General features: G+C 45.9%; 1 protein-coding gene across 1 annotated transcript in view; it reads right to left on the bottom strand.

Annotated features, from left to right (window-relative positions):
• Positions 1–15,652, bottom strand: part of USH2A (usherin) — a 568,735-nt gene that overhangs the window by 512,787 nt on the left and 40,296 nt on the right. The window contains exons 3-6 of the mRNA XM_077811946.1: positions 15,211–15,346; positions 13,865–13,928; positions 10,372–10,666; positions 8,663–8,847 (exon numbers count right to left, since the gene is read on the bottom strand). Of these exons, the coding sequence (XP_077668072.1) occupies positions 8,663–8,847; positions 10,372–10,666; positions 13,865–13,928; positions 15,211–15,346 (680 nt within the window). The remainder of the gene's footprint in view (positions 1–8,662; positions 8,848–10,371; positions 10,667–13,864; positions 13,929–15,210; positions 15,347–15,652) is intronic.

Here is a 15,652-nt window from a genome sequence, read left to right as displayed (position 1 = left end):
GAACTCATGCAGACCTCCCACGCTGAAAGAGCCCAGCACAATGCATGGAGGGAGACAATGTCAGAGTCCAGGAAAGCCCAAAATGAACGCGAGGACAGGAGGGACGAGCAAGAGGAGCGGTGGCATCAGCGTGATAAGAGGCCGGCAGGATGGCAGGATGCAATGCCGAGGCTACTCGAGGATCAAACTGATATGCTCCGGCGTATGGTTGAGGTGCAGGAAAGGCAGCAGGAGCACAGACCGCTGCTGCAGCCCCTGTGTAACCCACCTTCCTCCTCCTCAAGTTCCATAGTCTCCTCACCCAGACACCCAAGAACACAGCGTGGGGGGCCTCTGGGCATCCAGTTACTCCACCACAGAGGACTGCCCAAGCAACAGAAACCTGGCATTCAATAAGTTTTGATGTGCAGTGTGGCCTTGTCCTTCCATCCTCCCCTCCTCCAGCACCCCATCCGGGGCTTCCCTCCTCCCCCACTCCTCCCAGGCTACCTTAGCAGTTATCCCCCCATTTGTGTGATGAATTAATAAAGAATGCATAAATTTGAAAAAAACAATGACTTTATTGCCTCTGCAAGTGGTGATCGAAGGGGGGAGGGCAGTTGGCTTACAGGAAAGTAGAGTGAACCAAGGGGGCAGGTTTTCATCAAGGAGAAATAAACAGAACTTTCACACCATAGCCTGGCCAGTCATGAAACAGGTTTTCAAAGCTTCTCTGATGCACAGCGTGCCCTGCTGTGCTCTTCTAACCACCCTGGTGTCTGGCTGCGCGTAATCAGCGGCCAGGCGATTTGCCTCAACCTCCCACCCCACCATAAACGTCTCCCCGTTACTCTCACAGATATTGTGAAGCACACAGCAAGCAGTAATAACAATGGGAATACTGGTTTTGCTGAGGTCAAACTGAGGAGGTAAACTGGGCCAGTGCGCTTTTAAAGTCCAAATGCACATTCTACCACCATTCTGCACTTGCTCAGCCTATAGCTGAACAGCTCCTGACTACTGTCCAGGTTGCCTGTGTATGGCTTCATGACCATGGCATTAAGGGGCAGACTCGGTCCCCAAGGATAACTATAGGCATTTCAACATCCCCAACGGTTATTTTCTGGTCTGGAAAGTAACTCCCTTGCTGCAGCCGTTCCCACAGACCAGAGTTCCTAAAGATGTGAGCATCATGTACCTTTCCCGGTCATCCCATGTTGGTGAAATGTTCCTTGTGATCCATCGGTGCTTGCAGCACCATTGAAAAGTACCCCTTTCGGTTTATGTACTCGCTGCCTTGGTGGTCCAGTCCCAAGATAGGAATATGCGTTCCGTCTATCACCCCACCACAGTTAGGGAATCCCATTGCAGCAAAGCCATCCACTATGACCTGCACATTTCCCAGAGTTATTGCCCTTGATAGCAGCAGGTCAGTGATCGCGTTGGCTACTTGGATCACAGCAGCCCCCCCAGTAGATTTGCCCACTCCAAATTGATTCCCGACTGACCGGTAGCTGTCTGGCGTTGCAAGCTTCCAGAGGGTTATCGCCACTCGCTTGTGAACTGTGAGGGCTGCTCTCATCTGGGTATTCTTGTGCTTCAGGGCAGGGGGAAGCAAGTCACAAAGTTCCATGGAAGTGCCCTTACGCATGTGAAAGTTTCACAGCCATTGGGAATCGTCCCAGACCTGCAACACTATGCGGTTCCACCAGTCTGTGCTTGTTTCCTTGGCCCAGAATCGGCATTCCACAGCATGATCCTGCCCCACTGCCACCAGGATGGCCAAATTGCCGGGGTCCGTACTTTGAGAGAAGTCTGTGTCCATGTCCTCATCGCTCTCCTCACTGCGCTGCCGTCGCCTACTCGCCTGCTTTTGCAGGTTCCAGTTCTGGTTCTGCATATACTGCTGGATAATACACATGGTGTTTAGAACGGTCACAACTGCCACGGTGATCTGAGCAGGCTCCATGCTTGCCGTGGTATGGCATGAGCAGGAGAGCAAAGTGGCAGCGGAAGCAGCGGGTGGATGACGACGCTGACAGCAATATGGCGCCCACACATAAAAAAGCGCAAAACGATTGTCAGCCGTTGCTTTCACGGAGGGAGGAGCAAGGGGTAGACTGGCAGCAGACGGTGCAGTATGACTGCTAGCCATCGTTGTCATCTCCTGGGCGCTTGCCAGCAGACAGTGCAGTAAGACTGCTAGCTGTCATCGTCTCCTGAGTGCTCGCAGTGCTGCTGGCTGGGAGAGCAGCCTGAGGCAGAATGGCCCCCTCAAGGGCTGAACTCACAATCCTGAGTTTAGCAGACCAATGCTCAAACCACTGAGTATTCCTCTGCCCATATTCCAGGCAGGACTGAAACTCCACTAGAAAAAACTTAAAGAAGAGAATGACCTGAGTCACTCCTATTTATGTCCAGGTGTCCCTGACAGACCTCACTGAGGTCTGGCAGGAGCAGCCATGTCTGCCCAGGCGCCTCAACCAACCTCACTGAGGCCAGCCAAGAGTACGCAGGAGAAGACGAAGATGGTTACCAGCCATAACGCACCATCTGCTGCCACAAGGCAATCAACTGCTGCTGTGTAGCAATGAAGTCCCGCGTCTGCCAGCACCCAGTAGATGTACGGTGACGGTGAGCTGAGCGGGCTCCATGCTTGCCATGGTATGGTGTCTGCATGGGTAACCCGGGAAAAAAGGTGCGAAATGATTGTCTGCCATTGCTTTCATGGAGGGAGGGAGGGCCTGATGACGTTTACCCAGAACCACCCACAATATTTTTTGCCCCATCAGGCATTGGGATCTCAACCCAGAATTCCAATGGGCGGCGGAGACTGCGGGAACTGTGGGATCGCTACCCACAATGCAATGCTCCGGAAGTCGACGCTAGCCTCAGTACTGTGGACACACTCCACCGACTTAATGGTCTTAAGTGGGGACACACAGAATAGACTGTATAAAATCACTTTCTAAAAAATCGACTTCTATACATTCAACCTAATTTCATAGTGTAGACATACCCTGAGAGCCCAGAGAAAGATGATCACACTTTAAAAGCCTCGGCAAGGTGGCAAATGTGAAACAGCAAAAGCCTACAGCACCTGGTACTGTATTCCCAGATTATTTTCCAGCCAAGTACTAAACAGGCCTAACACTGACTCGCCTCTGAAATCAGGCAAGAGCTTGTGCATTATGACAGATATGGCTATAAGCAGAATTGATTTACTTTTTAATTTGCACAAGGCAGTCAGTGAAACAGGGGACTGGCAATACGTTTCTGAGATGGCATTTGTGTTCTTGCCTTTAAAGGCTAAAAGCATTAGAAAATGAATTTGTACCCTATTTCTTGAATGGTTTCTCACATCCACTATAATTCTAAAGAGATGACTTTGGGTATGTCCACACTATGAAATTAGGTCGAATTTATAGAAGTCGTTTTTTTAGAAATCTGTTTTATATATTCGAGTGTGTGTGTCCCCACAGAAAATGCTCTAAGTGCATTAAGTGCATTAACTCGGCGGAGTGCTTCCACAGTACCGAGGCTAGAGTCAACTTCCAGGGCATTGCACTGTGGGTAGCTATCCCACAGTTCCCGCAGTCTCCGCTGCCCATTGGAATTCTGGGTTGAGATCCCAATGCCTGATGGGGCTAAAACATTGTCGCGGGTGGTTCTGGGTACATATCGTCAGGCCCCCGTTCCCTCCCTCCCTCCGTGAAAGCAAGGGCAGACAATCATTTCACGCCATTTTTCCTAGTTACCTGTGCAGACGCCATACCACAGCAAGCATGGAGCCCGCTCAGCTCACTGTCACCGTATGTCTCCTGGGTGCTGGCAGATGTGGTACTGCATTGCTACACAGTAGCACCAACCCATTGCCTTGTGGCAGCAGACGATACAATACGACTGATTGCCGTCCTCGTCATGTCCGAGGTGCTCCTGGCCACGTCGGCCAGGAGCGCCTGGGCAGACATGGGCGCAGGGACTAAATTTGGAGTGACTCGACCAGGTCATTCTCTTTAGTCCTGCAGTCAGTCCTATTGAACCATCTTATGGTGAGCAGGCAGGTGATACGGATTGCTAGCAGTCGTACTGTACCATCTTTTGCCAGGCAGGCAAGAGATGAGGATGGCTAGCAGTCCTACTGCACCGTCTTCTGCCAAGCAGCCATGAGATGTGGATGGCTTGCAGTCCTTCTGCACCGTCTGCTGCCAGCCAAAGATGTAAAAGATAGATGGAGTGGATCAAAACAAGAAATAGACCAGATTTGTTTTCTACTCATTTGCTTCCCCCCTCCCCCATCTAGGGGACTCATTCCTCTAGGTCACACTGCCATCACTCACAGAGAAGGTATAGCGAGGTAAATCTAGCCACGTATCAATCAGAGGCCAGACTAACCTCTTGTTCCAATAAGAACAATAACGTAGGTGCACCATTTCTTATTGGAACCCTCCGTGAAGTCCTGCCTGAAATACTCCTTGATGTAAAGCCACCCCCTTTGTTGATTTTAGCTCCCTGAAGCCAACCCTGTAATCCATGTCGTCAGTCGCCCCTCCCTCCATCAGAGCAATGGCAGACAATCGTTCCGCGCCTTTTTTCTGTGCGGACGCCATACCAAGGCAAGCATGGAGGCCGCTCAGCTCACTTTGGCAATTAGGAGCACATTAAACACCACACAAATTATCTAGCAGTATATGCAGAACCAGAACCTGGCAGAGCGATACCGGCTGAGGAGGCGATGTCAGCGCGGTCACGTGAGTGATCAGGACATGGACACAGATTTCTCTGAAAGCATGGGCCCTGCCAATGCATGCATCACGGTGCTAATGAGGCAGGTTCATGCTGTGGAACGCCGATTCTGGGCTCGGGAAACAAGCACAGACTGGTGGGACCGCATAGTGTTGCAGGTCTGGGACAATTCCCAGTGGCTGCAAAACTTTCGCATGCGTAAGGGCACTTTCATGGAACTTTGTGACTTGCTTTCCCCTGCTCTGAAGCGCATGAATACCAAGATGAGAGCAGCCCTCACAGTTCACAAGCGAGTGGCGATAGCCCTGTGGAAGCTTGCAACGCCAGACAGCTACCGGTCAGTTGGGAATCAATTTGGAGTGGGCAAATCTACTGGGGGGGCTGCTGTGATCCAAGTAGCCCATGCAATCAAAGATCTGCTGATATCAAGGGTAGTGACCCTGGGAAATGTGCAGGTGATAGTGGATGGCTTTGCTGCAATGGGATTCCCTAACTGTGGTGGGGCCATAGACGGAACCCATATACCTATCTTGGCACCGGAGCACCAAGCCGGCGAGTACATAAACCGCAAGGGGTACTTTTCAATAGTGCTGCAAGCTCTGGTGGATCACAAGGGACGTTTCACCAACATCAACGTGGGATGGCCGGGAAAGGTACATGACGCTCGCATCTTCAGGAACTCGGGTCTGTTTCAAAAGCTGCAGGAAGGGACTTTATTCCCAGACCAGAAAATAACCACTGGGGATGTTGAAATGCCAATATGTATCCTTGGGGACCCAGCCTACCCCTTAATGCCATGGCTCATGAAGCCGTACACAGGCAGCCTGGACAGTAGTCAGGAGCTGTTCAACTACAGGCTGAGCAAGTGCAGAATGGTGGTAGAATGTGCATTTGGACGTTTAAAGGCATGCTGGCGCAGTTTACTGACTCGCTTAGACCTCAGCGAAACCAATATTCCCACTGTTATTACTGCTTGCTGTGTGCTCCACAATATCTGTGAGAGTAAGGGGGAGACGTTTATGGCAGGGTGGGAGGTTAAGGCAAATCGCCTGGCTGCTGGTTACGCGCAGCCAGACACCAGGGCGGTTAGAAGAGCACAGGAGGGCGCGGTACGCATCAGAGAAGCTTTGAAAACCAGTTTCATGACTGGCCAGGCTACGGTGTGAAAGTTCTGTTTGTTTCTCCTTGATGAAACCCCCCGCCCCTTGGTTCACTCTACTTCCCTGTAAGCTAACCACCCTCCCCTCCTCCCTTTGATCACCGCTTGCAGAGACAATAAAGTCATTGTTGCTTCACATTCATGCATTCTTTATTCATTCATCACACAAATAGGGGGATGACTACCAAGGTAGCCCAGGAGGGGTGGTGGAGGAGGGAAGGAAAATGCCACACAGCACTTTAAAAGTTTACAACTTTAAAATTTATTGAATGCCAGCCTTCTTTTTTTGGGGCAATCCTCTGTGGCGGAGTGGCTGGTTGGCCGGAGGCCTCCCCACCGCGTTCTTGGGCGTCTGGGTGTGGAGGCTATGGAACTTGGAGAGGAGGGCGGTTGGTTACACAGGGGCTGTAGGGGCAGTCTGTGCTCCAGCTGCCTTTGCTGCAGCTCAACCATACACTGGAGCATACTGGTTTGATCCTCCAGCAGCCTCAGCATTGAATCCTGCCTCCTCTCATCACGCTGCCGCCACATTTGAGCTTCAGCCCTGTCTTCAGCCCGCCACTTACTCTCTTCAGCCCGCCACTTACTCCTCCCGGTCATTCTGTGCTTTCCTGCACTCTGACATTATTTGCCTCCACACATTCATCTGTGCTCTATCAGTGTGGGAGGACAGCATGAGCTCAGAGAACATTTCATCACGAGTGCGTTTTTTTTTTTCTTTCTAATCATCTTAGCCTCTGGGAAGGAGAAGATCCTGTGATCATTGAAACACATGCAGCTGGTAGAGAAAAAAAAAGGGACAGCGGTATTTAAAAAGACACATTTTATAAAACAGTGGCTTCACTCTTTCAGGGTAAAGCTTGCTGTTAACATTACATACATAGCACATGTGCTTTCATTACAAGGTCGCATTTTGCCTCCCCCCACCGCATGGCTACCCCCTCAACCCTCCCTCCTACCCGTAGCTAACAGCGGGGAACATTTCTGTTCATCAATAGGCAAACAGCCCAGCAGGAACGGGCTCCTCTGAGTGTCCCCTGAAGAAAAGCACCCTATTTCAACCAGGTGACCATGAATGATATCTCACTCTCATGAGGATAACACAGAGAGATAAAGAATGGATGTTGTCTGAACGCAAGCAAACATACACTGCAATGCTTTGTTGTACAATGATTCCCGAGTACGTGTTACTGGCCTGGAGTGGTAAAGTGTCCTACCATGAAGGACGCAATAAGGCTGCCCTCCCCAGGATCCTTTTGCAAAGGCTTTGGGAGTACATCCAGGAGAGCCGCGAATGCCAGGGCAAATTAATCCTTTCACATGCTTGCTTTTAAACCATGTATAGTATTTGAAAAGGTATACTCACCGGAGGTCTCTCCTCCGCCTGCCGGGTCCAGGAGGCAGTCTTGGGTGGGTTTGGGGGGTACTGGCTCCAGGTCCAGGGTGAGAAACAGTTCCTGGCTGTCGGGAAAACTGGTTTCTCCGCTTGCTTGCTGTGAGCTATCTACAACCTCACCATCATCATCATCTTCTTCATCCCCAAAACCTGCTTCCGTGTTGCCTCCATCTCCATTGAAGGAGTCAAACAACACGGCTGGGGTAGTGGTGGCTGAACCCCCTAAAATGGCATGCAGCTCATCATAGAAGCGGCATGTTTGGGGCTCTGACCCGGAGCGGCCGTTCGCCTCTCTGGTTTTCTGGTAGGCTTGCCTCAGCTCCTTAAGTTTCACACGACACTGCTTCGGGTCTCTGTTATGGCCTCTGTTCTTCATGCCCTGGGAGATTTTGACAAAGGTTTTGGCATTTCGAAAACTGGAACAGACTTCTGATAGCATGGATTCCTCTCCCCAAACAGCGATCAGATCCTGTACCTCCCGTTCAGTCCATGCTGGAGCTCTTTTGCGATTCTGGGACTCCATCTTGGTCACCTCTGCTGATGAGCTCTGCATGGTCACCTGCAGCTTGCCATGCTGGCCAAACAGGAAATGAGATTCAAGAGTTCGCAGTTCTTTTCCTGTCTACCTGGCCAGTGCATCTGAATTGAGAGTGCTGTCTAGAGCGGTCACAATGGAGCACTCTGGGATAGCTCCCGGAGGCCAATACCGTCAAATTGTGTCCACAGTACCCCAAATTCGACCCGGTAAGGCCGATTTAAGCGCTAATCCACTTGTCAGGGGTGGAGTAAGGAAATCGATTTTAAGAGCCCTTTAAGTCAAAATAAAGTGCTTCATCGTGTGGATGGGTGCAGGTTTTCATCGATTTAACGCTGCTAAATTCGACCTAAAGTCCTAGTGTAGACCAGGGCTTTGTCTCATCACTTTTGCCCTCGCTGATTTTTGTCCATCACTACAAAAGCATCTAATTTCCAACACAAGATCTGACACTCAGATGTCATCTGTGATATTTTTTAGATTAACTGCTCAAAATGCTCAAAATCAGTTAAACTAGCACCCTTCTCTATCCCTCTTATCAGTGCGTCTCAATTTCTTACTAAGTCCCATAAAATATGAATTACCAAATTTCAATATTCTAACTCATTTAGAACACGGAAATCAATTGTGTCAGCTGCTTGACTGTTTGAAATCTGATAAAAATGACAGGTGACCTTTTGGTGATCTCCAGTGGAAAGGTTAAATTTGGGATCTTTTATGTACTCGGCAGCCCATAATAAACGAGCATATCAAATTTCAAGATTCTATCTCAATGGGAACATGGAAATGAACTGCGTCAGACACCAGTTAAAAGCATCTGTATGGTATAGATAATATCTATTCATACCTAGGAAGCTGGAGACAGTTGACAGAGTCTGGATTTTCTAGAGAGCCATTGTTATCCATTCCAAAAATACTGCAATATCTAGCAAAATACTGCCAATCTTCCCAGTTTAAATCATTTTTCTTTTTCCTTTGAATTCTCATTGCTTCCGGCTGTGGACTATAGAACTGAAGGATAATATAGAACACCTACAAATGAACAACAAAATACAGAACAGAAATTAGAATAGCTTGAGCTACATGCCAACATGAATACAAATATTAAATAAATTTCTGTATCCACATGTAGTAATATAAAAAACATATTTCACAGCATTCACCGTATTTGTGCATTTTGAATAAACAACAAATAGATGTCGCACATGAGAAATATCTAAGATATTTCTCCCCTTCTTCCAGACAGGTTTAAGAGTTAAAGTAAACTTCCTTGTTAAACCTGCTCTTTATACTGCTCCTTGGTAAGCGGTGGAATCATTCCATGACAATTGTTCTTCATTACTTTTTGAGATCTATTTGAAATTACTACCTCATTGTATGGCAAGTCTGTGCTCTGTGATATTACCAACATTTTGGCCACAAGAAAAAGGGATACTTATGTATTGCCAAACAGGTGGTGGATAGTTTTCTGGTTTTAAGACCACCCAATTTACCATTTCTCTCTGCCTTTGGCCTGGAACTACTTCAAATATCTGTGACATAGAAGGGATTTTCCTCCACCACACTGTTGTATGGGCATTTGTGATAAGCACTCCCACATGTATACTCCGAATCAATTGAGTCTTAATATTTCACAGATATTTAAATTGGCTTTTAAATAGAGAACAAGTTCTTACAAACTATGCCAAAATCTATCCTCATATTCTTCTCTTCTCCTACCCCAAACATGCATACTCAATTGACAATAAACAAAAAAGCTAATGAGAATAAGTTTTATAAACATTAGACCTTGGGCTTGATTCACCTCTGTACATACAAGGGGCACAAACTGATGCGCTTGCTCTCGTGGAGGCAGTTTCAGCAGGGAGTCTATTCATCTCTAGGGCAGGCCACAGTAGGCTACTGCCCTTCAGCACTGGAGGGAAGCACCAAACTCCATGCAAGACTCCACGGAACCCAGGCTGGTGGAAATGCTAGCTGGCCTGTTTTTGTCCCCTCCAACAGCAGTCCATCCCCTTTGTGGGCTTCACTAGCCAACTTCAAGTCCCTGATGAAGCAGAGATTTCACATGGTTTTGTACTGTTGCACACCTTTGTGCAGACTATTTTACTGCGCCTGTCGTCCAGTGCCTGAAGGCATGAAATGAGTCTCTTGCGTTTTAATAGAAATTACGGTTAAAAATTACAGCAGTGAAGCAACTTAGAAATGCATGTTTTGTTTATGAACGCAGGAGTTGTCATGCTGGAGCTGAACATTAGTTCATCTACTCCAATACGCTGTCTCTGACACTAGCCAAGATCTGATGCATCAGAGAAAAGCCAGAAACCAGAAACATAATGCACCTGCTCACTTTTTGCAACATTATGGGGAAGAGGAAATTTCTTCCAGGCCACCAAAGTGATAGCTCAAAGTAAGAGGTTTGAACTTGCTTAAAATTGAAATCTGGTATACTTTAAGCCTCCTCCTAGCTTTCATTTAATAAACATCAGGGAGCATCAACTACATTCCATTCTCATGCCCCAATGACAGAAAAGAAAAAAATAGCCTTCTCATTACCTGATACTGTCCATTTTGTAAATCTATTGTGATAGTAACTCCACGGTCCAGATGCGCAGTGTTAATGAACAGAGATGAAATCCAGGAGGTCCCAATATCATTATCGTTGATATAGCACAGGGAATGGGCTTCTGGGTTCAGCCTCAGCACTCTGTCATTAGTTGTGTCATCTGCACCATTAGGGATGCAATACCTCTGCACCAAAGGGTGTACCCGGGGGTGACTGCCTGGGCAGCGGCATTCTGACTGGGTGTGCAGGTGAGGAAATTCCCCAGAGAATACCTCCGAAATGTCTCTGTCACAGCATAAAAACGTAAATAGGTACATGGGTAAAGGAAAAGATGAGTGAAATTATGTGCATCTATGATTACAGATTAAATTTCAGCCCCAGCCTTAACCACCACCACCATACACAGCCACACTAAATGTGATTAGAACACCACCATTAATAGTTCTCTTTTATTATGTCATGCCTGACTCTGATCACTAACCTGAATACTTTCCTGAAAACACATTATAGCATTGATATTGTGTCTGTAGTAGCTGTATCAATAAATCCACTTGAGTGTTAGTACCTGAATTTTCTGAAAAACATCCAATTATGCAGAAAAATTTGTACCCTCAAATAACTGAGTGCAGAAAAAAGTGCTGATTGAGAATTTTGGCCTTGATATCTGAAGTGTCCACTAACTACGTATGCCTCTCTTTGTGGTTACCCAACTAGACACTGATTTCAAAGGATACTGACCACATACAGTTCCCATTGACTTCTTTGGCAGATGAAATAAGGCCCTAACTCTCAGGTAGGTTACTCAAAAGTTGAGGGACCCAAAATTAGTGGATAATTTTGAATATCTGAGTATTTAATCACCTGATATGTCAGCTATCATAGAATCAAAGAAGATTAGGGTTGGAAGAGACCACAGGAGGTCATCTAGTCCAACCCCCTGCTCAAAGCAGGACCAACCCCAACTAAATCATCCCAGCCAGGCCTTTGTTAAGCTGGGCCTTAAAAACCTCTAAGGATGGAGATTCCACCACCTCCCTAGGTAACCCATTCCAGTGCTTCACCACCTTCCTAGTGAAATAGTTTTTCCTAATATTCAACCTAGACCTCCCACGCTGTAACTTGAGACCATTACTCTTGTTCTGTCATCTGCCACCACTGAGAACAGCCTATCTCCATTCTCTTTGGAACCCCACTTCAACTAGTTGAAGGCTGCTATCAAATCCCCCCTCACTCTTCTCTTCTGAGGACTAAATAAGCCCAGTTCCCTCAGCGTCTACTCATAAGTCATGTGCCCCAGCCCCCTAATCATTTTCGTTGCCTTCCACTGGACCTTCTCCAATTTGTCCACATCCTTTCTGTAGTGAGGGGCCCCAAACTGGATGCAATACTCCAGATGCGGCCTCACCAGTGCCGAACAGAGGGGAATAATCACTTCCCTCAATCTGCTGGCAATACTCCTATTAATGCAGCCCAATATGCCGTTAGCCTTCTTGGCAACAAGGGCACACTGTTGACTCATATCCAGCTTCTCTTCCACAGGACTCCCCAGGTCCTTTTCTGCAGGACTGCCACTTAGCCAGTTGGTCCTCAGCCTGTAGCAGTGCATGGGATTCTTCCATCCTAAGTGCAGGACTCTGCACTTGTCCTTGTTGAACCTCATCAGATTTCTTTTGGCTCAATCCTCCAATTTGTCTACGTCACTCTGGACCCTATCCCTACCCTCCTGTGTATCTACCCTCTCCCCAGCTTAGTGCCATCCACGAACTTGCTAAGGGTGCAATACATCCCATCATCCAGATCATTAATGAAGATGTTGAACAAAACCAGCCCGAGGACTGATCCCTGGGGCACTCTGCTTGATATCAGCTGCCAGCTAGACATTGAGCCGTTGATCACTATTCCTTGAGCCCGATGATCTAGCAAGCTTTCTAACCACCTTATAGTCCATTCATCCAATCCATACTACTTTAACTTGCTGGCAAGAGTACTGTGGGAGACCGTATCAAAAGCTTTGCTAAAGTCAAGGTATATCACATCCAACACAATCTATCATCTGCATCTGCAGTTAATTCCGGGCATGGTATTTTGGGCTCATTTGTTTGTGGCCACTATACCCACAAAATTGAATGCTGGTTTAAGGATCTTTTAAAATCAGATAAACAGTTTAGAATATGATGTATTTGGCTGAATTACTCTAATTTTTATTCCATGGGAAACAGCAAGGATTTCCTTGAGAGAATATATAGCCAATGTGATTGTGACTGTGTAGGAATATGTCTGTATTGAATTATGAACTCATTTTCTATTATGCCTTGCACCCATGTCTATACTTGCCTAAGGGCAGTATATTGTAATGTATTTCCAGCTAGCTGACCTTCCAAATAAGATGACTGATACCTCATTGCAGGATAATCACTGAAAAATCATCCAGATTGCAATCTGGGGCCATCGACTTTGACTGTGCCCCAACTGTTGGCTCATCCGCATGGAGTAATGGACTTTCTACTGAGCGGCCTGCATGGAGGTGGAGCATACAAGATTGGAGGGTGGTTGAGAATTTCCCAGTGAAACACGTGACAGAGACAGAGGTCTCCTTCAGAGCTGAGTACTTCTCTGGACAAGGAGACAGACCATCCCCACATGCAAGGAGGACTTTCAGGAGAGTAAGAGCAGAAGGGTCTCTATCTAGCCTGGAATACTAACAAGCCTCAGACTCACAGAAGGGGCGAGATCAGACCAGGGGATTGTGCTCTAAGGATTTTTGTTTTCAAAGATCTGTAACACTTGAGGGCTTCAACAGCAAAATTTATGTAGTTAAGAAATTTTTTTGCTAAACCTGCATTCCTTATTACCTGCCACATTGTCCCCAAAGGAGTTCAATTATAAGCCTGGAGTACCCACAGCCCCAGGTGGAGCTCTGGGGAGGGCATATCTGTCAGTGCTTAGAAAGTCTCAGACACTGAGTTCAGGGTCTAGAATGGTTGAGTGGTGTCCCATGTCCCAGCAAAGCATCTCAGACCAGCTGTCTGAGCCTGGGAGTGTACAGTCCCAGAGACGAAAAAGGGATTAAACTCTACCCTGACCCTGTTGGCTTGGGAGCACGTGAGACACAGCAATGGGGTCCACTCACCACAGACTGGGTACAGTGGGGTACTGGGCCAGGTTGCAACAATGACAACATATAAACAGGAAGAATATCACAGTATAACTATCTAGTATTAGAAGTCACTGTGTATATTTTAAAAACATCTGAAAAGCACAACTGATATCCAACATTGCACCCATGACTGATCTCGCCTCAAAGCCTGTTTGATACGAACAGACCTATTGAATCCATGCCCAGTAAACTATGACCACAAAAGGAACCATCTTTTAAGAAGAATATAAAAAAAAGTTTTTTTGGGAACAAATTTACCATTAGGTATTCTTCCTCTCTCTCATCATACGCCTAGGTTTTATCAAGAACAACAGTTTTAATTTTACCTGTTTGTAAGTGCCACTTGGTACAATCGAAAATCTTGCATTCTTCCAACAAATTGCTCTAAACCTATGAAAATATATTATAAATAAATAATCTAATTCCATCAACCAGAAGGCAACTCTGCACTGCATGAGAGCACCTTTATTCAGCACACAGTGATCTCTCTTGCACAATTACCTCCCCTGAATGAAACCATCTTGGATGTGGACAAAACTATAGAGGGCAGTGACTTAATTTTTTGATAAAAAGAATGATTTATAACAACTTTATAGGAACATTTTGTACCTCTCTCTTTTCTGATTAGAGAGGTGGCACAGGGACCGGCTCATTAGACAGAAGTAATGAGCCAGACTATGTGCCACCTCTAATTAGAGAAGAGATACAGTAGGTACAACTGTACCTATCAATTTATAAAATAAAGATAAAAGGTATTTAAGATATTCCTTTCCTTTATACAGTCATTAGGTTGATAGTATTCAAAAGTCAGAATGACAACAGAAGACATTTCCAGACATTTAAGAGTTTTAAAAAGTAGGATGGAAAATTACTTTTTTTGTTTGCCCAATAACAAAATAGCTCTGTTTGAGACAGACACAGATATATTTAGGAGTTAGTTCCAAATTACAATATGTTCTGGATCAGTGGTACGTTTTTTGTCCACAGAGCCAATTCATCATCATACAGAATTGAAGAGAGCCACAAACTAACAGTACCCAGATTTTGCACTGTTCATATAACGATGAAGAATTTGTCTAATTCTGAATGTAGACTGATGTAGAGCTCTATAAATCATGATGTAGTCTGAAAGGAGGAACTGGTAGCAGTAGTAAGTTGTTATCTATGTGAACCAGCCATTAGTGAAGCCTGAGGAACCCCACATTTTGCAAGTGGCTTTCATGAATATTTGATATAAAGCAGAGGAATATTAGTTATCAGGAAACTTGAGTTCTCTTCCTAGCTCAGGAAATTTGTCTAGTTGCTACAAACAGTCCAAATAAGTACACAGATTTGGCATATTTATTCTGAAATGCAGTGGGATATACTTGCCATGTTAGATACCTGGTTTCTGGAACATGCTGAAAAATCTACCTGGCTGTGATAATCTCCATGGCTTGTTATGCCATCATCCAGGCACCTCTGTCTGGGTGCCAAGTTTCTGAGGAATGCCATTTACTAATGGGCATTTTTTGTTGCATGGAGCCATGTGCCTAGCTTTATGTACCCTTTCAATATGCATTACATCACTGACTATTAGCTTGCAGAGCTACTTACCATGGTTTTAGACACACATCAAGCATATATTACTTTGAATGCTCAGCATACAGTGCTAAAATACTGCAGAACTTACCACTGAAACTTTGCCCAATTTGCAGTGCACCATCAGCAGCAGGGTCTGCAATTCGTCCACCAAGTATTCTTGAATCAAAAGCAGTGTTGTCATCCTCCAAACCATCTACAAAGAAACTGATTTTGGTGTGGTGAACCTACACAGATACATATAAAGAGGCAAATAAAGATTCATTACAAATAATCACTTTGAATTTTGTACTAATTGCATCTATTATTGATTAACCATTTTGAACTAAGTAAGGGAGTTTTTTTACTTTCTTTATATCTTTTAAATCCCCTGGTCCATTTCCCATATTCACTAACTAATCTTCCCACTAGTAATCTAGGTAACAAAAATGTCAGATACATAGACTAGAAAAGTATCATAATGGTCAAACCAAACAAAAAGCTACAACGAATTAATATTAAGGGGTCTGTCTGGCTTGAACCAACACACAACC

This window comes from Eretmochelys imbricata, chromosome 3 (assembly GCF_965152235.1).
Source record: "Eretmochelys imbricata isolate rEreImb1 chromosome 3, rEreImb1.hap1, whole genome shotgun sequence".
NCBI lineage: Eukaryota > Metazoa > Chordata > Testudines > Cheloniidae > Eretmochelys > Eretmochelys imbricata.
The sequence above is the reverse complement of the archived record's forward strand: the minus strand, read 5'-3'. Positions and strand labels throughout refer to the sequence as shown.